Source organism: Sinocyclocheilus grahami, unplaced genomic scaffold (assembly GCF_001515645.1).
Source record: "Sinocyclocheilus grahami isolate Dianchi unplaced genomic scaffold, SAMN03320097.WGS_v1.1 scaffold575.1, whole genome shotgun sequence".
Lineage (NCBI taxonomy): Eukaryota > Metazoa > Chordata > Actinopteri > Cypriniformes > Cyprinidae > Sinocyclocheilus > Sinocyclocheilus grahami.
In genome coordinates this window covers 220,566-243,481 of record NW_015505754.1, presented here as the reverse complement: position 1 = coordinate 243,481, position 22,916 = coordinate 220,566, and the positions used below count along the sequence as shown (strand labels likewise).

Sequence of the window (22,916 nt, the reverse complement as noted above, 5' to 3'; positions counted from 1 at the left end):
ATATATATATATATAAAACCACCAAATGTCTCATATATAAAACCTATATATATATATTGTATATATATGTGTGTATTTTGTCATTCTTGCATATTATGTAGGATTAATAGTAAGCAAACTTGTATGCAGGGAAGTTGTTCAAGATCTCAGGTACTGTGTGATTGACGTGCCTCTCATCCAATCATATTCCAGGTGTGTGGAGCCTTCCTGTCCACTGATTGGGAGGAGCGGAAGAGGGGCGGGAACAAGCTCAGCTTCTTTGGCACTGGAGAGTGTTTTCTCTTCAGAGTATGTTCTTTTCATGACATTTATTTGTAAATAATAATAATAATAATAAATATATAGGTAAATAATAATAAAGGACATAAGTAATCAAATTAAGGTATTGAGAGTCAAATTGGGGTCATCCTTAATCCTGAAATTATTTGTACATTTATGATCCACTAGGCGGCACTATTTTCTTGAGTATTAGACTAGATTGCAGTGTGTTAGTGTGTCGTGTTCCTCTCATCCATCATCGCTTCATCCTCTTATACTCTCAGAAGAACCTTTTAGAGCTCTTTGGTAACTCAAGATATAATAGAGTTCTTAGTTATGTTTCTTTCTGTCAAAAGATATTTCTGCCAAGATTCCTTTGTAGGAATATTAAGGACACAGATTAATCACAGTCTTACTGTAAAGTTATAGAGCTATAAAATCAGTGTGGATAAGGGCACAATGTTTGTAGATTTGAGCAGTTCAGACCTTTAACCACAATTCAGCCACCGCAGCATGTATTCAGATTTCACGTCTTGAGCTCTGACCACAAGACTAACCACTGAAACCGTCTGGGTGTTGCCGTTGTGTGAGATGTGTTAAATGGTGTGTGTTTCGTGTTTGTTTCAGATGAAGCCGGAGATGGAGCGTTACGAGTGGGTGGTTATCAAACACCCGGAGCTGGCGAACGCGGCTCAGTCCACAGACGATGAACAGACCGGTGCACCACAGTCTCTAGAGAAACCGGCCACAGACCCCTCTCACCTGTCCCCCTTTCTGTCCGCGCGACACTTCAACCTCAACTCAAGGAACACCTCCATGTTTATGGCGGGAAACGTCGACTCCATCATTATCGGTGCGTGAGATGCTCATTTCACACACATCTGATTTCTTTTATTACTATTTTTCTCTTCACTTGAAATCAAACACTAGGGCTATCTTTTACACTGATAATAAAAGGAGCATTTAAATATTCATATTCAAAGAAGTGAATAAGTACAATATGTTCAATATAATTCTGTTGCTGATATAAAATTAACCAGCACAATGAATTAATGTGCTTTATGTTTGACAGTCAAGTTTCCTAAAAACACTGTCATTAGAGTTAAGATGGAAATATTTTAATAGCATGTCTGATTTAAACATCATTAGCAAAATAAATGTTTTGACTCATATTCAACAATTAGTTTGCATTGTTATTCACAAATATTCAAAGAAATTTCCATGAGGCCCATTTTACATCATGCAGGTAGGTAAATACTTGCATGTGGGCCAGTATTGCAGTATTATATTGGAATACAACAAAAAATTAAATAATATATTAGTAAAAAAATTAAAAAATTATATATATATATATATATATTATATTATAATAACTGACAAAAATATAAATGTAATATGTTCAATTATATCTACATTTATGTCTCGATGTCTCGATGCATATATTATATAATAATTTATATTAATATATATATATATATATATTTTTTTTTTTTTCTCTTCTGTTTTAAAACTTTAAAAAAAATGTTTTTTAATACGCCTCTTATGCTCACCATGGCTGCATTTGTTTAATCAAAAATACAGTACAATAATATTGTGAATATATATTCAATTAAACTTGATTTTTACTTAATTTTGTTTCTTTTTGTGAATAAATATTGCTGCTTAATAATATTGCTAATTTTAAAATATATTTAATAATAAAACCAAAAAACTTTTAAAAAACAAAAGTTAAAATATTACAAATATATATATATGCAAAATGAATGCACTTAACAACTGAGGCCGTTTAATCAAAGTAGTGGTTTATTTAATCAATCAATCAAGTACATAATGTGTTTATGAAGTGATGTTTGTTTTGAATGTTGAGGTATCATTTTTTTAGCCCTAGTTGAAACTTCCTCAAGTCAAATTAGCCTCGGTTTCTTTGGTGGAGTATAGAAAGGAAGACATTAGATTATGACTAGCTGATTCTCTGTAATGGGATGCGTGGTGTTGTTTGTGAAGGAGGAGGCGAAGGTAACGCTCTGTACATCGACTCGGAGCTGAACCACGGCCGAACCGAGCGCTGCCTGACCTTCGACAACCCGCCGCTGTGCGCTGAGAGCTTCCAGATCGCTCTGCTGGAGGTTTGGGGCTTCAAAGACGCCATGGCTTCATAAGAGTGGCTCGCCACGACTGCAGATGCTGACAGATGCTGTGGCTGTAAGATCCATTCAGTTGTGATAGACGTCCCTTCATGTAGGCCGTAACGGAGATGTGATGCTCCTCCAGTGCACTAAAAGATCCGACCCGAGCTCCAGTGAAGATGTCATGTTTATTGTGTATATTTATCGATTGAAAACGTATCTCGAGGTTTATTTTGATGCTTTTCATATCGGCGGAAAGCTGTTCTGATGCAGGAAATGAAGTTTAGTATTGAAGGATTCTGTCAGTTTCATCAAGACCGAAGTTTGCATTTTCTGCAGTAATTATTAATATCTACAAGAAATGAGGATCAGACTTTCATGTTAAATCAAAACCACCTTTGTCGATGTGATTCCAGCAAGGTGTTAGATATTTGTCACTGTCTTTTCTGGTGCTGAACACACTGATATATCATTGTTTTCTCATTACAGTCACAAGAACTCGGTGAGGGTCATCAAAATGTTTTTTTTTAAATGCAAAATATAATTTATTTCTGTTCATTATGGGGTGAAATATGACCCCTGGGATTTCTCATGGTTTGCCCAGCCGAGAGCGATCAAAATTTCTCTGTCCCGAATCCCTCTGTTAAAAATAAAAAAAGCTAATTGTGACTTTTATCTCAAAATTCTGACTTTTTTTCTCACAGTCGCGTGATATATTGATATATATAAACTCACAATTGCGTTATAAAGTCAGACAATAAACTCACAATTCAGAGAAAAATTTGATTGATTTTTTTTGGTTGGTCAGTTTATATCTCAGAATTGTGATTTTGTATCAGAATTATGAGTTTGTATCAGAATTGTGATTTTGTATCGTGAGGGTCATCAAAATGCTCGCAGTTCTGACTTTATTTCTCAGAATTGTGAGTTTGTATCAGAATTATGAGTTTGTATCAGAATTATGAGTTTGTATCTCGCAGTTCTTACTTTATTTCTCAGAATTGTGAGTTTGTATCAGAATAGTGAGTTTGTATCAGAATTGTGAGTTTGTATCAGAATTATTAGTTTGTATCTCACAGTTCTGACTTTATTTCTCAGAATTGCAAGTGTATATCTCAGAACTGTGAGTTTGTATCTCACATTTTTGACTTTGTAACTCGCAATTGCGAGTTTATATCGTACAATTCGGAGAAAAAAAGTTATCACAAATAACTTTTTTCTTTTTTATTCAGTGGCAGAAATGGGCTTCCGTAGTTCTTCTATGCAGCTTTGTGCCAATTGGGAAAAATATATAGTTTCCACATGAGCTCTTCATAAACCTCCAGTGGAAACAGAAATACTTCTGGGGCATTTAGCGAGTTTCATTGGCATTCCAGTGTTCTTTTAAATCAGAAATCAACATCCTGTCTTTATTGACTATACACTATAGTGTTCTCTCGTTGTTCCAAGCCACGTATATGACTTTCTTTCTATAGTGGGACACAAACAGAGAGATTTTGCCAAACAAATTGGCTGCTTTTTTTTATACCGTGAAAGTCAAGTGGTCAGAGCTGCTAAAAGAACAAAAAAAACACCATTAAAGTTAGATTTAAACTAAATAATAATAATGAAAAAAACTGCACTGCATTCTATGTTTTACAGTTACACAGATTTTTTGTGAACAGATTGAGAACAGATACTGTAGATCTCGTTTCTGATTTACACAATCCGCATATTCATGATTTCAAGCTTGATGCGCAGCCAGTTTAAATATACGCTTAAGATTTGAGAGGGACATTTTCAGTGAATAACAGATTCATTTGGGTCTTTTCCTCACACTTAAAATACAGAAATATAGTCATATCAACTCCTTATATATATATATATATATACTTTATAGAGCTTGACAGCCCTATATGTAGCCTATATATGTCCCAATATATAAAAGTCACTATATGCTTTCAGTACACAGAACAGACCGGGAAAAAATCCTAAAAATGTGTTTTTGTGCACATAATAAGGAAAGTAATCTTGTTTTGGAACAACACGAGGCCGAGTAAATTATGACACAATTTATTTTCTACATGTTAAATGCACTGTATCTTAATTTCAGTTCAATAATGGACTGTAATGTATCATATCACGCCATCCAAATCCTAAAAAAACATGCATAAATGCAAAAAAAAAAAGTTTTTATTTAGCTAAGCCTGAACGTTTAATGTATACAGATTGAATTGCGATATAAAATGCAGTAGAGATCCAGCTTCTTGCTAATCATTCAATGTTCTTTGCTTGAATTATATGTATGAATGCATAATCAGCACTATTTTAAGCGGGAAGTATTACATTTTATGAGTTTCTTTGCACTTATTGAACGTATTTTATGTTGCCGAATGTTAGTAACTCATAAATTAATTTCAGTAATGTTTGATTTCAGTTTCTGTGTTTCAGTAAGGATATCTTCAGCTCATTTCTGTCATATCTTTGAATTGGAGATTCAGTGTTTCAGATTCAATGTTTAATGTGCAAGTACACTGTGATGTGTATCCATATCCAGTGTTGTGTTTGTATGTTGTGTCTCATTCAGGTGGAGCAGGCTGTATATGTGTGTTTGGAGTATGTAGTTCAAGTCTTAAACATGCAAAACATTTGGGTAACAGCCCTAAATTATAGTGGCATGCATGTAGTGCTCTAGTATCTGCTCATAGAAGACTGTCTATTTTTTAAACTAGAGATGGATCAGTTTTGATGAAGAATAAAAACTGTGCAAGCTGTCGTTAAAATGTTTTTGTTCACTTCTGTTGTCTTTTGTGTTTATTTTATGTTTTTGTATTTTATGCAACACAGTCATGGAAAACCTGGAAAGGCCACAAAATTTGTAAAATTATGATTTATATGCCTGGAAGAGTGAATAATGGATATGCAATTTCTATAGCTGTACTCTAAAATGTGTTATTGGATATAAATACATTTTTGAGTGCGGTATTTATATAAAATGACTTGCATTCAGAAATTACCAACAGTTGGACGTTCAGATGAGAAAACTGTCCCTGTGAATGAAAATGATATTCTCAGCTCTTCTGGTCTCGTGATATGTGCGTCTATCGTTGGCCTTATAATGCAGATTCTCCCTTGGGCTAAATGAGAGCAGACTAATTGATCTTCCATCATGTGTTCACCAGGCATGCAGAGACTGACACTTGAAATAAATATGGCATAATTACATTAGATAGATACATATGATACAATGCGATACAGATATAGTTTAAAATATGAATAAAATCTATATTGTGTAGATTACTTACAAATTGTACTCCGTTACTGATTCCAAATTACATAACAAAAATTGTAATTAGTAACGTAATCCATTACATACTTTAGTTGATATAATCAGATTACTTTTGACCTGACTTGTTTATCACATTGATTTAAACAGGACAGTTGTGTAACATATTGATGTAAAAATGCAAAGAAAATATGTTCCATTTGTTGTTATTTACAACATGAAGCGCATTAAACATTACATTACATCAAGGGTTCGCAAACGGGTTCATGAGGGGAGCTACATTTTTGAGTGCGGTATTTATATAAAATGACTTGCATTCAGAAATTACCAACAGTTGGACGTTCAGATGAGAAAACTGTCCCTGTGAATGAAAATGATATTCTCAGCTCTTCTGGTCTCGTGATATGTGCGTCTATCGTTGGCCTTATAATGCAGATTCTCCCTTGGGCTAAATGAGAGCAGACTAATTGATCTTCCATCATGTGTTCACCAGGCATGCAGAGACTGACACTTGAAATAAATATGGCATAATTACATTAGATAGATACATATGATACAATGCGATACAGATATAGTTTAAAATATGAATAAAATCTATATTGTGTAGATTACTTACAAATTGTACTCCGTTACTGATTCCAAATTACATAACAAAAATTGTAATTAGTAACGTAATCCATTACATATTTTAGTTGATATAATCAGATTACTTTTGACCTGACTTGTTTATCACATTGATTTAAACAGGACAGTTGTGTAACATATTGATGTAAAAATGCAAAGAAAATATGTTCCATTTGTTGTTATTTACAACATGAAGCGCATTAAACATTACATTACATCAAGGGTTCGCAAACTGGGGTTCATGAGGGGAGTTGGTTCGTGAGTTTAATGAAAAGCAAATCATTAATTAAATCATAAAAATGTACATTTTAAAATAGGCTAACATCAATCAAAATAAAACTACTAACTAAATATTGTATTTGTTTACCTGCATGTCATGTGACCATTACTCAGAGAACCCTGAACATGCAAATTTGATTCTTAATAATTAAAATATTTATTTTAAAATCTCAAGGGGACTTCAAGTAAAGTTCAGGAGGTTCAGATGACAGAAACGTTTCTTATGCAATTAAGAAATAACGTAAATATGTGCATTTGAAAGACAAAAGCCTTCCAAAGACATAATAATGGTAACATATTGATGTAAAAATGCAAAGAAAATATGTTCCATTTGTTGTTATTTACAACATGAAGCGCATTAAACATTACATTACATCAAGGGTTCGCAAACGGGTTCATGAGGGGAGCTGGTTCGTGAGTTTAATGAAAAGCAAATCATTAATTAAATCATAAAAATTTACATTTGAAAATAGGCTAACATCAATCAAAATAAAACTACTAACTAAATATTGTATTTGTTTACCTGCATGTCATGTGACCATTACTCAGAGAACCCTGAACATGCAAATTTGATTCTTAATAATTAAAATATTTGTTTTAAAATCTCAAGGGGACTTCAAGTAAAGTTCAGGAGGTTCAGATGACAGAAACGTTTCTTATGCAATTAAGAAATAACGTAAATATGTGCATTTGAAAGACAAAAGCCTTCCAAAGACATAATAATACATGGTTAAATAACCCACTGAGCGATAATTCAAATAGAAAATGAGTGTGTTCATCAGCAGTTGATGCAATGTTGAGAAAACACTTATTAAAACTGAAATGATTTTTGTAAATCCAGTGGACAAATGCTGTGTGGCCAGCTGACTAGTGACTGGATTTATGTGAAACTGGAGAAAGAGAGGAATTAGGGAGAATTAATACATTATGAATAATTTATTGCTATTGTGTGAATAATATGTAATCATGTAATCAATAAAAAAGTAACTCTGATTAAAGGTATTTTAAAATGTAATTTACAAGTACTTAATTTTTGGAATCTGATTACGTAATCCAGATTACATGTAATGAGTTACTACCCAGCTCCAGCTCTGTCTATAGGCTATATATGAGCTCATTTATTATGTGGCTATAGTAGAGTCTATTTAAATTTAATTGGGAAAATAATTAATGTGGATTTTGTGAGAAAGCCATTGAAACAGTAGAACATATTTTCTTTCAGTGTGAATTTGTATATGAATTTTGGCTTTCATTTCAAAGTTGGATGCAATCTAAAGATATATCGCTGCATCCTTTGAATGTGACCTCAATTAAAGGTAGAGTGTTTATAAATGATAAAAATGTAGAATTTTTCATAAATAACCTGATTGTGTTAGGCAAACACTTTATCCACAGATGTAAGTATTTAAAGGTTAAACCTAATTTCACTGGATTGAAGAATGATTTGAAGTTATTTGCAAAATCCCTTCAATGGATGATGGACAGAAATGCCTTGAAACTTCTTTCTGCTTTGGATTTATACATGTTATTAGATTAAGACCCTCACCCGCTTTTTATTTTTTTTTTTTTTTTCTCTGTATTGTTTTGTTTTTCTTTAAATGCTGTTTCAACACGGGGGAAAAAAACTGATTTATGATGGTTAAAATATGCCTTAAGTGTTTGTATTCGAATAATGTTTAATAAAAAAATAATAAATCTTGCTGACGGAGGGCGGTGGGCGTGGCCTGCGGCTGACGTCACTGCCCGGAATGACCTTCATCTCGGGAATCCTCATCCACTGCGCGCGTGACATAATATCGCTTTATTATAAAGAAGCGTTATTATTAACAGCACAGCATATCTGAGGGTCGTGATATAGAAGTCGAGAACCGTTAAATGGTCCAAAATGATCTTTCTGATGAATGAAATATCTAAAAATGTGTCCCCTGCGATGTGAATAGTAAACCCACGCCCTTTTAAAGAGCAACACAGTGGATAAGACCTAACAAAATTATAATTTAAGAAATTACATATTAGTGTTACACATTCGAATCATACTGACAATGCTTTTGCAATCATTTTATTGCAAATAAGTCACATAATGCATAAAACATTCTGATCTTAAACATTAACACGCTATTTTGTGTTGTTTTATGTTGGAAAAATCCGTACTTTATTTACCATTGAGACGTGCAAGGATTTTCCCTGTCAGTATGAGATGATTTAAAAATAAAATGAAACATGCGGAATAAGTTTAAGAGTATAATACATTCTCAAACAGATTATAAACGCATGATTTTTATTCTAAGGATTTAGTTTTAAAGGGAAAGCCCGCAGCGGACCGAACTATCTGCTCTACTAATAGGGGAGGCCACAACACCACACAACCACAAAACTTTTAAATCTCAGTCTGTATTGCACCCATATGCTTTCAATTTAATGATTTCACACCGATTTCTATTTCACATTCCTTCTCGGACTCTATTTGAAAAAGTATACCGGCGCATCCCTCTATTGCGTCACTGTCCCCCCCCTCCGGTAACCGAATGGGATTTTCCTCGCGGTGTGTCAGGTGACACTTTCGGCCATTTTGTACCTCAGAGACATCCTACAGGATCCGTTAGAAGCAGCTTCCATCATTCGGTTGTGGTTTAAAACCGTTGCTCTCTGCCGAACCGTTTACCCTCAGAGCCCGGTTCCCGTCCGTTTGTACGGTTCTGCCCGTGTCCAGCAGCATTAGCTCGGTGTTACTGGGGTTTTGAGGTGAAATTAGAGGAATAATGTCGTCGGGAAGCCCTGAATACTCGGCGTTCTTCGCAGTGATGGGCGCTTCAGCAGCGATGGTCTTCAGCGGTAACATTTTATTTTAAACATATTATCTGTTAAACATAATTATATCTGCATAATTATTTGATTTCGATTGTATTAAAAATCTCCCTCTGTTGGTCACATTATTCTTGATATCTGAGGAAATGTCATTCTAATTATTGGTATTATTTATTATTATTATTATTATTATTAGAAAAATAGATATACTTACTTATTTTACACATTTTGTTTTACTTTTATTAATCATCACCTTCAGATTTGACATCGGAAATTATGTCTGCATCATTATAATCCAATCCTGTCAGTGCTGGGTCCATTATTCCTGGTGTCTTATGAAATATTATTATTAAACACGTTTTTATCATAATTATGATACATTTCATATGAGTTAAAATCTGCTTTCACATAATGATTTCTGTATGAATACACAAAATAATGATCTTTAAAAAAAGCATCATATGACCCCTTTAAGTGAGGTCAATTGCAATTCAATGAGAACGGCACTGAGCTCGAGAAAAAAAAACAGCGTCAGGTCTCTCCCATCCACGCCTTTGTGAGTAAAGTAATGACTGGTTTCTTCTAGAGCAGGGGTGCCCAACCCTGCTCCTGGCGATCGACTGTCCTGCAAAGTTTAGCTCCAACTCTAATCAAAGACACCTGCCTTTAATTTTTAAGTGATACTGAAGACCCTAATTAGTTGCTTCAGGTGTGTTTGATTAGGGTTGGAGCTGAATTTTGCAGGACAGTCGATCGCCAGGAGCAGGGTTGGGCACCCCTGCTCTAGAGTATGCATCCAGGTTCAGTTTGTCACTGAACATGAAAGCCAAATGCAGCGAAGAAACCGCTGAAGTTGAATTATTATTTATATATTTGAGGGATTCTGCTGCTTTAGATGTGAAATGCAGAATAAAGCTGGCGACCGCTCAGTTCTGTTTAGTGCTAAAATAAACTTGAGATCAAAATTAACTTTAATTACTTCATAATTTGTATTTGAACTCTTAAGGCCTGTTTGCATCAATAATTCTAAGTTGCGTATAATGATGGTTATAACAACACTGTATTAGTGTCCACACCAACAGACAATAACGTTATTATACTAAGCAAAAATGCTTTAAATTCTCCAGCTCTTGGATGGATTCTGATTGGTTGCCAGTGTTTTTATCGTTCATCAGCTGGAAAAAATTGATATTGTTACTCTGTGCTGCCTGTTACACTTATTTACACGTTATTGTTACAGATATCATTCTTGGCCTTTATTGTGCACAGTTAATACATTATTTCTTATAAAAACATTTTTGTCTTCATCAGTTGCTGCGCTTCTCAAACGACTGTCAGTTTCAGGTGACATCATCAGGGCCTTTTATTTTTAGCCCCTCCCCTTTGTCCATCTGGCTCCATCCCCGTATGCAACACCCCTTTTATGATCCAATTAATTGTAGGTGGCCCTACGTTATATGTCCTTTTGTTCCCATAAATGTCACATTGTGAAGTAAAACAGGTTTTGAATGCCGTGTCTAGACGACAACAGGGCTTTTATTTTGCTTTTGTAAAGAATGTTCTGGATCTTATTTTTTGTTTTTATAGCTCAAATATACACTTATTAGTGCCCTTAAAAGTGTTTTTTTTTTCATTATGGATGCATTACTGTAACCTTGATTCATTTCATTTCAAATTGTTTTACTGAGAGATGAGTTGAAATTGCATTTTGCCACAAATGTCGTCAGTAGAGCTTAACTTGTAATGAACCCAAAACATTTCTTTATAATGGCCAGGAGTGCGCAAGTTAGATGTTGATCCAGACAGTTAGTCAGAAGGAACGGATGTATTTGATCTCAGATGTTCCACACTGAGGACGTGAGTTATTCTGTGAATCCCTGTCATTCAGGCTCAGCTGATCTGGTCAACACTGTGTTTACTTGCGGAAGAAGTGATGTTGTGACTAACAGGCGCTGTGCACACTGTCATTGGAAGAGCTGAAGCTAATTTGGGATGTTAGTCTTTTATCTGACTTGGCATCCTGTCCTAGTTCAGTCTGTGCAGTCCTGTGCTCGTTTGTAAGTCTCTCTCTAAAGATGCCTTTACCAAATAAATGTATATGTTTAGTAAAGCGGGTTAGTGTAGCAGAATGCAGTTGTTGCAGGTAGGCTATCTTCAGGACTAGTAGGGATGAATTATCTATAGGTAGTGATAGACCATAATATCGTATAGCTGATTAATTGGATAATATTTGGGATATTTAAAAAAAAAAAAAATTTTTTAACATCAGCAAATAACTTAAAGGCACAATATGTAAGATTTTTTTATTAAAACATCCAAAAACCACTAGAACAGTGTTGTGCACTTGCATTATCCCAAATGTTTCAAAGAATGTTTAAATCCTGAGAAATAAGCAATTTTAACTAGTGACACGGAGCGTGTCTATAGTGTTATTGTGTCGCCTGCCAATGACGTCATAACCCCTCGATTTCAAAGATGCTTTAATATGTTGTGCATTTTTAATAGACCAGTGACGACCGCACAGAGTAGCATTATAACAGAACTTTCAAATGTATCTCGTATGATAAAACAGCGCTGCTTTACCCCACATGCGCACGACCGGAAGGAGCGGAAGCGCTCGACTGTGGCATAATAAAAGCTCCGCTGCTTTCGAGCCGTGTGTCGCGCTCGTTCAGCGCCTCGTTTCGCGTCGACGGCTTTCAGCCTCACCCTGCTTCATTCTACTACGTTAATAAATCATTAGCTCATCCATGAACATGATTTCTGCCCGAGTCCCATCGGATTGCATCGGCTGTGGGGATGAAGACCACAACTCCCATGATTCCACACTCTTATGATTATTTGTTTATTTTGAATACGTAAATTATATATTGTGCCTTTAAGCTGAGTAAGTAAATATTGTTATAATGCACAAATCATTTCCATTATATTTTTATAGTTAGTGATCATGTCAGTTATTGGCATAAAGGTTAAGAAAAATGGAATTAATTATTGCCATTGTGGATGGGCCACAGTTTTATCTAGTATCTTTTTTTTTTTTTTACATTTTCATTTGTAATCAGCTGTGCTTTTAAAGTCATCATATCCATTTTTGGTCGTTGCATTGGGTGTTGCATATCGAAGACTTGTCAAATTAAAATAGTCATGATTAATTTTGGTTACATTTAGTTTGGCATATAATCTGTATCAGTCAGAATGTCTATATCTGTATATCTCTAGTCTTCATTTCCAGACTTTTCCTCCATTTAATATGTCCATATCTCATTGAGGGTCAGTTCTGGTTCTTCAGGATTATCCAAAACCTTTCCTTGGTCACAGTAATTCATCTTAAATGTATCTAAATGCCAGATGGTTTTACCAAGATGTATGCATCATCAGACCATGTTATGAATGAAAGGTCTACTTATTGATTTTTTTTATTTCTTTTTTTTTGTAAAAATAGACATGACTTAACTAACTGTATACAAAATGCTGAATTGCTCACGTAAGACTTGCCCATCAACAATAAAGCAGAGTTTATTCGAATATCCTGCTTTAAATTATATTCAGCATTGGTTTCATTCATAAATGTAATTATTAGACCATTAAAAAAAAAACTTCTCCTGGGAAAAGCTTAGATTTTCTGTCAAATATAAAACTGCTAGAGTTTATATAATGAATAAAATGTTATAGTGTTGCAAGAAAACATTTTTTTTTTTAAATTTTTTTTTATATAATTTATGGTAACACTTTACAATAAGGTGTCATTTGTTAATATTAGTTAATGTATTAAGTAACACAAATTAACAATGAATAATACATTTGTTACAGTATTAATCTTTGTTAATGTTAGTTAATGAAAATACAGTTATTCGTGTTAGTTCACAGTGCATTAACTAATGTTAACAAATACAACTTTTGATTTTAATAATGCATTAGTAAAAGTTTAAATTAACTAAGATGTTAATGTAGAAGTATTGTTCATGTTAACTAATACTGGTAACTACTGTTAACTAATGAGCCTTATTGTAAAGTGTTACCTAATATTTATATTTATTGTATTTCATTATGATTATTTTAATTTGTACTACTTAAACTGTTGTTAAACTGTGTTATTGGCTAGTTTGGGTGATTCTGTGCTGCAGTAGTAGTTGTAATCGTGGTTAATGCAGCAGGGTTACCCTTTAATCCCGGAAACTAAGATTAGACTAAGGTTCTGTAATGTGCAGCAGCATGTTAACCGTGAGCAGAATTAACAACTCTACACACGTCCGTGTGTTTTCCAGGACTGCTGCATCCAGATGTAAAATACAGAGGATTCATGCTGGGAGAAAAGGAAAAACAATTAATACAGGCCATCTAACTTGGTTTAGTTACCTGGTTTAATAATAATAAAAATGTAGTTACTTGAAATAAAACAAACTTTAACTGAAATAAAATATTTTTAGTCGCCAATGCCGCATTTGTTTATTTTCATTGAATTTATCCTGATGTGCTAAAATAACTAAAAACTGAAATTAAACAATTATAAAAACTATAGACCAAAATAGAACTAATAAAAATGACAAAAACACAACAAAATTACTAAAACTTAACTAAAATTAAAATGACAGTAGAATATATAAAAAATAAAAAACAATGTAATCTCAATGAACCTAAAGTAAGACTGGTTTCAGCCTGAAATCACCCATCTGCCGGTGCTTAAAGTATTATATTTCCTCCATGGTACATTTCTGTTTTCAGTATGGGTGTTATTGGGACTGACTTCCTTAGTAAAAATAGAAAGTGTTATTGCTGTTTGTTTGATCATGGAATCTTCACTATTACTATTTTTCATTGTTTTTTGAAAGAACTAATAAGTATTAAACGTTTGTTGAAAAGAGTTCTGTTTTTCTTCTAAGTTGTCAAATTTATGATTTTTTGACATTTATGACAACACATGCAACGTGCAGACAACCCCCGCAGCCTTGCAGAATGTGATAGAAATGCCCCATCTAAAACACCCTAGCAACGGCGAGTCTGTTCAGAAGTGTAAAACTCCAGCGTACTCATGTTTTGCTCTTTTGGTTTCACTACTGAACACCGCAGAAACATTGCAGGAACACATTATAACAGGCTCTGCGTTTGGTTTTATCTCTGAAAGTGTACAGTCGTCTCAGTTTGATAGTTTTGATTTCTTGTAAATGCGGTATATAGTGATTTCGTCCTGTGTCTGTGAAGAAAAAAAAAATCTATAATAATAATAATGCTGTAATAGGTGCATTCTCTGTTTGTTTCCATACCCCTCCTGCCTATCGAGCTGTTAGCCAATCACGCGTTCTCTTTCGCTCCCGTCATGTTAGAGACGGAAACGCAGGAACGCCTCTGGTTCCTGTCTCTTCCTGTCACGTGATTTGGGAGTTTTATACATTTCCACATTGGTGTCAAGAAGTGTTTGTGAAGTGGAAAAACGCACTGGCAAATCTGTATGTGGAATGGAGTAGTTTTTGTTAGTGTCCATTTTTGTTTTCCATTGATTTAATTTATTGAGAATATTGTTCATGAAAATGTACTTGAACCTCTTCAAATCCTTTGAATTGATATTTATATAAACATAAATATATATATATAAGAATAGAGCTGCACTGGCCGGGGTTCTGGTTTGCTGGCGAGTGCAGTTGTCTGGGAGTATTTCAGCTCGATGTGTGTATTTCTGGTTGTTTCCTCTGTATATCTGATGTTTGGTTGTATTAAAGGTGTGCGTGTGCCCCTCGACGGGTCTCACAACTGTAATTTCCACATGCCTGTGTTCCCTGTGCTTCTTCATCATCAGACGGCTCGTGTGAGTGTGTTCAGCTGTGTGTGTTTGTCTTCAATCTCAACCTTGAAAATAATTCACCAACAGCGCTGATAGTTACAGCTAAATGACCTTAACGCTTTTTATTATTTTTTTAATTGCTTGATTTTTCACAATCCATTACATGGTCTCATTTACTAACAATTATGTGGATTATTTCTTTATTTACACAAACAATTCTTATCACAACACTTGCATACACACATGTATTTGGTCTTAACCTCGTTCTAATGCAGTGGTTCTTAGTCTTTTTTTAACATTTTCTCAAGTGTTCCTGAAAATTTTTTCTTTAACAGAATCTGGGTGTAAAATTAACATTCAATTTTGTGATTCTATAAGATTCTGACTCGGGTATGTTTTTCAATAAAAACAATAGTTATTGAGGGGGTAATCATAGATCTATTATTTATAAGGTACCCCAGAGTATATGTGGTTTTTGTGTACTTGTGGTTATTTGAAGAGTTTGAAAAATCACTATATTTTATATAATAAATATATAAGGACAAAAAAAAACTTATGAATCTAAATATTTGTTAAAATGGTTCTTATCTTCCTTATTTTCAAACTGGGGGACAAAAAGGACACCATTTCTTTTATATCTAGTATTTTTTTATTCAAAGCTACACTCGTTTAAAACACATTGCATTATCAATATGCATATCTAGTATTCTCCAAATTTCAGATAGCTTTTACAGATAAATCCTCTCATTACAAAAGACATCAGATGAAACAGGAATGTGAAGCGTCATCTCAGTGTCTGTCGTGTATTGACCGTGTTCAGTCAGTGCTGTTTCAGGCATCCAGGCTGCTGAGGAGAGTGTTGACTATCTGACTGATGGCTGTGTAGGTGCTGCTCTCTGGAAACGCCTGCAGGAAGTCCTGCCCCTCCTCTAAAGTCGCTGTCAGGAGCGGATCCAGCGGCACGGAGCCTGCACACACACAGTCAGTACAAGTGTTTAAACAAAAAGGATGTGAAGTACAGTGGGGTTCAATAGCCTGAGACCACCAGTTAAAACGCTTCTAAAACTGCAGTTTTCTTATTAAATAACAACAAATAATTATATTTTAATTATTTATTGTAAATAATAATTTAATTATCAGCATAATTTCAGTAAAGGTTGAAAATTTAACGAATTCAAGTATGTCCTAGTATTTGGTTTGTTAAATGTTCATGTTTTAAAAGCATGTTTTGAGATGTTTCACAGAGCATCTTAAATTACAAATAATTGTAAATATTTAAAAAAATAAATACAATTTAAATTATTAATATATATATATAATTTTTAAAAAATATATTTTTATTTCAAAACATTTTTTTATTTCAAAACAGAGCAGAATCTTTAGTATTTCATGTTTTAGTATAGCATGTTTGTATTAATTGATCTTCAGTGTGACCTCAGACTTTTGGACCAAGCTATAGTCTCATCTATGCTGCACTCAAAACTCGTTGAAATAAAACAAAATGAGATGCTGTGCACCATCGAGTGGTGAGTGGTGGAACAACACAAGTGAAAAGTGTTGGTTGATCGGCACATTACCTAGAAACACAGATCCTGTGAGCTTGGCCAATTCCTCACCTCCCCCTTTAGAGAAAATGTTACTGCACTCCTGAAAAACACACATCAATGTTCAAATACTGATTGTTAGATGGCATTTTCCTGTACAGCTGTATGTGCTCGATACTCACAGAACAGTGTGGACACACAAAGCCGCTCATGTTCTCCACGATGCCCAGGATTTTCACGGCTGTCTTCTTACAGAAGGTGATCTCGCGCCGCACATCTCCTGTAGACACTGCCTGACATTTGAAAAGGTTGTTAATGCATGTTATTCAGCAGAATAGAGATTTACAGTATCGTTATGTTCACCTGTGGCGTAGTGACCAGCACGGCTCCATCCACTCTGTGTTTGCGCAGGTTCTCGAGCACGGCCAGGTGTTCGTCTGACGTCCCCGGGGGCGTGTCCACCAGCAGAACGTCCAGTTCGCCCCATGCCACATCACTGACAAACTGCCCAATCAGAGCTGAGGAAGAGACAAGGGATGTGAGACGTGAACACATCAGGTACCAAAGTTCAAAAGGTTAAATGGCAAAGGTCAGACCAGTTTTTTTGGGCCCCCTCCATATGACAGCCTCATCCGAATCCTCCAGCAGGAAGCCGATGGACATGATCGCGAGCTGCTGCTGGGGGTCTGCGTAGACGGGCACCCACCCCGCGTCACACTGATGCACCTCCGGCTTCTCCACGCACAGCATCCGCGGGATACTGGGCCCACACAGATCCACGTCCAGGATACCCACCTGGAGACCAACACAAACAACATCATGACGAATAGAATAGAATCGAATCTAGTAGATCAGACCATAATAGAATACAGCAGAACAGAGCAGATTAGAATAAATACAGCAGAATATATTAGAATAAAACAAAATAGAATAGAGCACAAAAGAATAGAATAGAGCAGAAGAGAATGGAATAGTGCAGAATATAATATAATAGAGCAGAACTGAATAAAACAATGGAGCAGAATAGAATAATAAAATACAGCACAATATAATGGAATAGAGCATAAGATATTCGAATAGTGCGGAATATAACAGAATAGTGTAGAATATAATAGAATAGAGCAGAACTGAATAAAATACAGCACACTAGAATAGAGCGGCATATAATAAAATACAGCACAATATTAGGGATGCACGATATATCGGCCACCATATCGGTATCGGCCCATATCGGCTCATTTTTTCTGTTATCGGTATCGGCCTGATAAGAAAATTTGGCCGATATCTTAAAGCCGATAAATAATGCATTATTTCCTTCAGAGACACTTCAGATGCGCGCTGTTCGTTTGCAGCCTTTTGTGCAATTGTACATTGTAATATTGTGTTTATTTGATGTATATCTGATTTATCTCATATAGAATGCGTTTGGTTAAGTTAAAAGAGCGCTTCAGTTTACCAGTGATCATCTTTAGCTCAGCACACGCAGCCCAAACAGCAGTGCACAACATTAATAACTATGATTGGGAATGTCGTGTATATAAAATTCTAATGAGAACATTATTATAATAAAACGTTGGGAATTCTTTGGGTTTAGTTGCCGTGTTTCAGCGCGTTGTTATGGGAAGAGCGCATCCACAACAGGATCACACATTCTGACTATAGCATGCAATAACTGCGTCATTTTGTACATATATAAGTTGTAATATTATGTTTATGTTGTATTAATATTAATCTCAGGATGCATTTCCTTGAGTTAAATAAGCTGCCAGCAAAACGCTTCAGTTTACCATGTTCATTCAGCTCTTCAGCTTCAGCACGCGCAGCTCAACGGCTGCTATTTAAAACAGTGGTATTAATTTGTTACTTTTTCAAAATCATTGATACATTATTAATAACAACAACCACTTGTATTGTTCTCTTATTATTTTCATCAACAATATGGTTTAGTAATTAAAATCATTTAATTATTGTCCGTGCAGAGGCTATTCCGTTTTATTGATCTATGGCGCATTCATTTTGATTCTTTACACGTGTAATGATGTCCAGTGACTTGTTTGCATTATTTCTGCATTATTTTATTTATTTGTAAGACTTTTTTATGACTAAATTTGGTAATGGGAGAGTAAAAATATTTTTTAAACGTACACCGTTCAAACTAGGCTGCTTATGTTGAAGTGTTTGGGATGTGGCTTTTAATGATGAGACCTTTTTTGTAATCAGGCTCTCAAAAAGTATATAACAATTTGGATATAGATTTATCGGCCAACATATCGGTTATCGGCTTTCAAAAATAAAGAATAATCGGTTATCGGTATCGGCCAAAATTTTCATATCGGTGCATCCCTACACAATATAGTAGAATACAGCATAATGGAATAGAGCAGAATAGTAAAAAAGAACATAAAAGAATAGAGTAGAATACAGCAGATTATAATACAGCACAATATAACAGAATAAAGCATAATGTAATAGAACACAATAGAATAGATCACAATGTAATACAATAGATCTGCATAGAACTGAATAGAGCACAATAGAACAGAATGAAGCACAAGAGAATAGAGCAGAATAGAACAGAATGAAGCACAAGAGAATAGAGCACAATAGAACAGAATGAAGCACAAGAGAATAGAGCAGAATAGAACAGAATGAAGCACAAGAGAATAGAGCACAATAGAACAGAATGAAGCACAAGAGAATAGAGCAGAATAGAATCAAGTAAAACAGAATATAAAAGAATAAAGCACAATATAACGGAATAGATCTGCACTGAATTGAATAGAGCAGAATAACAGATGAAATGGAGCACGATAGAATAGAAGAGAGCAGCACAGAATTAAATGGAGCACGATACAATAGAGTAGAACAGAACAGAATCAAATAGAATAGAATTCAGTGGTATTTCACCTTCTTGCCAGCATGTATGAGCGCCAGGGCGAGTTCAGTGGTGATGGTGCTCTTCCCCACTCCACCTTTACCAGACAGAACCAGAACCACGTGCTTCACCTGAGCCAGACTCCCTTTCTCTGAGAACATGACGTTTCTATTTAATTCACCCATTTATAGATATTGTGTTGTCTTTACTGTTTATTTAGACCCCTTACAAAAATACTGCAGTGGTACAGTGATGCTATAATGTAATATCACGGTACTTGGATATATACCATGATTACCATAATTGTGTACCAATGGAAATCCAAAGAATAGCATCATAAAAGATATCCAACAAAAACATTGTATTTCCAATCTAGGTGTCCAAAAACATGACATTATTTGGGTTCATATACAGCAGGGTTTCTGCAGACATTAACAAGTTAAATTTAAGACTTTTTAAGACCACCTTATATGAATGTTAAAGACCTAAACCTGTAATGCAAATACACATTTTATTACATTAATATATGTAATATGTAATGTGTATAAATTAAAAAGAAAACAAATTACAAAAATACTGCAGTGGTACAGTGATGCTATAATGTAATGTCACGGTACTTGGATATATACCATGATTACCATAATTGTGTACCAATGGAAATCCAAAGAATAGCATCATAAAAGATATCCAACAAAAACATTGTATTTCCAATCTAGGTGTCCAAAAACATGACATTATTTGGGTTCATATACAGCAGGGTTTCTGCAGACATTAACAAGTTAAATTTAAGACTTTTTAAGACCACCTTATATGAATGTTAAAGACCTAAACCTGTAATGCAAATACACATTTTATTACATTAATATATGTAATATGTAATGTGTATAAATTAAAAAGAAAACAAAATATAATTGCTGTAATAAATGGTATTTATAACTACGATATACAGCGAGCTTTTAATGTCAGCAGACAATATTAAATAAAATATAAAACATCCCCGCAAAATAACTGCATCACTGAGATTTTTGGTGGAGTAAACAATTTATTCTGAAGCAATATTTTCATCAGTGTTTTACATACTTAAATCTGCATATTTACCTTTACAAATGCCTATTTTTAACCTTTTTAGATCCATGTATCTCCTTTCATGTTAAATTATTACAATTTATCAATAAATTAAATATTCACGATAGGGCTGCTACCAGTCAGATTAAATCATTTACACTGCAAATAACAATAATTACAACTGCAATAAATAATGTCATGAGATTAATGTTTTAAATGCATTTCTGAGTATACAAATAAGACATGTTGAGGGGAAAAATGCATACTTTTCAACAAACTTCTCAACTGAACGACCAGTAAGTGACGGTAAGACACATGATGAGTGATTAAGATTCATTCAGCTGATTGAGAGTGTTATCATGCTGACATCTTAAGGACGTTCGTGGACCGCCGACTCCTAAAGTTTTTGATATTCTTCATATTCTGTGTGGTGGTCAGATAGAAACTAATCTTTTCCAATAAGTTTAAATAGATTTTTTACCTTTAATGGGCATTTTACCTTTATAAAGCCATTTTTCTATAAGTGTGCATTATCTTTCAAGTCAAATTCTTACATTTAATCAGTGAATTAGAATAATAAGACATTTGGGCTGTTAGCAAGCAAATGAAATCAGTATCAACAAAATTCATCTTTGCATTCCAGACATAAGCTGCGTCTGAAGTGGCATTTAGAAGTGTTTACACACTGCTTAATGCAGGACATGAATGCATTTAACCTGCAGTTACACATGCATAAATTATGTTTTGATATATTAAACATAAAACATTGAATACTGATATTTGAAATAATTTTTAAAAAATGAAAAGATACTATAAATGTGAAATTAAAAGCGCCAGTAGGTGGCAGCAAGTCACTGTTAATAAGTGAGTCATTGAGATTGAACCGAATCATTTAAACACTTGATTCATTCAGGAACCAAACACCGTCATGTTGCTCAGAGACGCAAAACAGCGCTGTGGCTTTGTCTGGAATGATTTTTGTTGGCGAAATGGTGTGACAATATGTTGTCTAAAACGTAAGTCTCTTAATAAAACGTCTAGTTTATTGAACTGTTGTAAAAAAATCAATATCACATTTGTATAAAAAAGGCACTCTTCCGTGTGAACTTGATTAACTAGATGAAGTGGTATAAATATGCGCATTTTCTGCCCCCAATGTCTTGTATTTGTGATCATTCTGAATGTATTTTAGACTGAATCATGCAGTGATCATGCACAGCGCATGCGCACTAGACTTCACGAACTGCGTGCGCTCTGTAGGTGTTTTGAATGTTTATTTTTTTTTGCGCCGTGAGAATAATATTTCAATAAAATTTAGCCTTATATTAAGAAAACGTTAGTTAAGACATTTTAAGGACCCGCGGACACCCTGTATACAAAACAGTTTTACCATGCTAACGTTACATGTCCAAACATGGTATTATCCTGTTACTGTTTATTATTTTTATTTCAAAATGCCTGTATTATTGCATTTATCTTTCGTTTATTCTGTCGCATTTTATGACAACGTAAATGATTCAGTTGTATTCGATAAACATCTGTTAATGAAAAAGTCTTGCTGATCGCACTCACCGCTGCTGTCCATGTTGGTTTATTTTACTTCCGCAAACGTCAAATGACGCTCTGCGTTTTTGATCCCGCCTTAGCGCAAGCTCGTCCAATCAGACGCAAGAGTGCGACGCATCTGCCGTTACTATTGGTCATTTAGCCGACTTAGTCACGCCCCTGTTATAATTCTTCAAAACTAGTATTTAAAGTTTCCAGTCGGGTTTGAAATATTCACACATAATTATTATTTGTTATTCATATTGTTTTATATTAATCGCTCCATATAATTATAGTTTCCTGATTAAATAATGCCAGGCACAGTTTGAGCATTAGTGAAGAATAATTTATTAGTTTATGTTTTACCACGTCGCTGATGCTTGCATGTTGGTCTGTAGGTCAGATAATTTATCGTTTAAGGTAAAGTTGACGGAAAGCCAGCGCGGACTGATCCTTAAAGCGGCCTTTAATGAGGATGATAGACAGACCGACCTGTTCCGTCTGCTAGGAGTCCTACTACGGCGAAGCCTTTACATAATGAATATTAACTACGTAACAAGACGTTTGCGCAGTCTGGCTATCCGATTGGCTGAAAATGAGACGAGGTAAGTAGGCGCTACTCAGCCAGCCAATGAAATTACAGCTCATGAATATTAATTAGGCGCGGTGACTAAACGCTCCAGGGCGTCGACCGCTTGACCTAATTAATATTCATGAGCTAGAACTTCTCCGTAGTATGACTGATGAGAGGCCG

The 22,916-nt window shown here is 34.7% G+C and overlaps 2 protein-coding genes across 3 annotated transcripts in view; one reads left to right on the top strand and one right to left on the bottom strand.

Annotated features, from left to right (window-relative positions):
- Positions 1-3,023, top strand: part of LOC107556663 (TBC1 domain family member 24-like) — an 11,761-nt gene extending 8,738 nt beyond the window's left edge. For both annotated transcript variants that reach the window (XM_016239823.1, XM_016239822.1), the window contains 3 exons: positions 193-288; positions 886-1,111; positions 2,263-3,023. In XM_016239823.1, the coding sequence (XP_016095309.1) occupies positions 193-288; positions 886-1,111; positions 2,263-2,417 (477 nt within the window). In that variant the 3' untranslated portion in view covers positions 2,418-3,023. The remainder of the gene's footprint in view (positions 1-192; positions 289-885; positions 1,112-2,262) is intronic.
- A 12,734-nt stretch (positions 3,024-15,757) lies between these two features.
- Positions 15,758-22,234, bottom strand: LOC107556662 (nucleotide binding protein 2 (MinD homolog, E. coli)). Its single transcript, XM_016239821.1, has 7 exons — positions 22,190-22,234; positions 19,585-19,703; positions 17,274-17,472; positions 17,041-17,195; positions 16,860-16,970; positions 16,711-16,780; positions 15,758-16,101 (listed from the first exon to the last, which is right to left on the bottom strand). The coding sequence occupies exons 1-7, from the start codon at positions 22,200-22,202 to the stop codon at positions 15,965-15,967; spliced, it is 804 nt and encodes a 267-aa protein (XP_016095307.1). The 5' UTR covers positions 22,203-22,234; the 3' UTR covers positions 15,758-15,964.
- Between the last annotated feature and the right edge of the window lie 682 nt (positions 22,235-22,916).

Excerpts from the sequence above, each read along its gene's own strand:
- LOC107556662 (XM_016239821.1), bottom strand. Across the intron at positions 16,971-17,040 it reads TGCTGGTCACTACGCCACAG|GCAGTGTCTACAGGAGATGT; the intron begins GTGAACATAACG and ends TTCAAATGTCAG. Across the intron at positions 16,781-16,859 it reads TTGTGTGTCCACACTGTTCT|GAGTGCAGTAACATTTTCTC; the intron begins GTGAGTATCGAG and ends TGTGTTTTTCAG.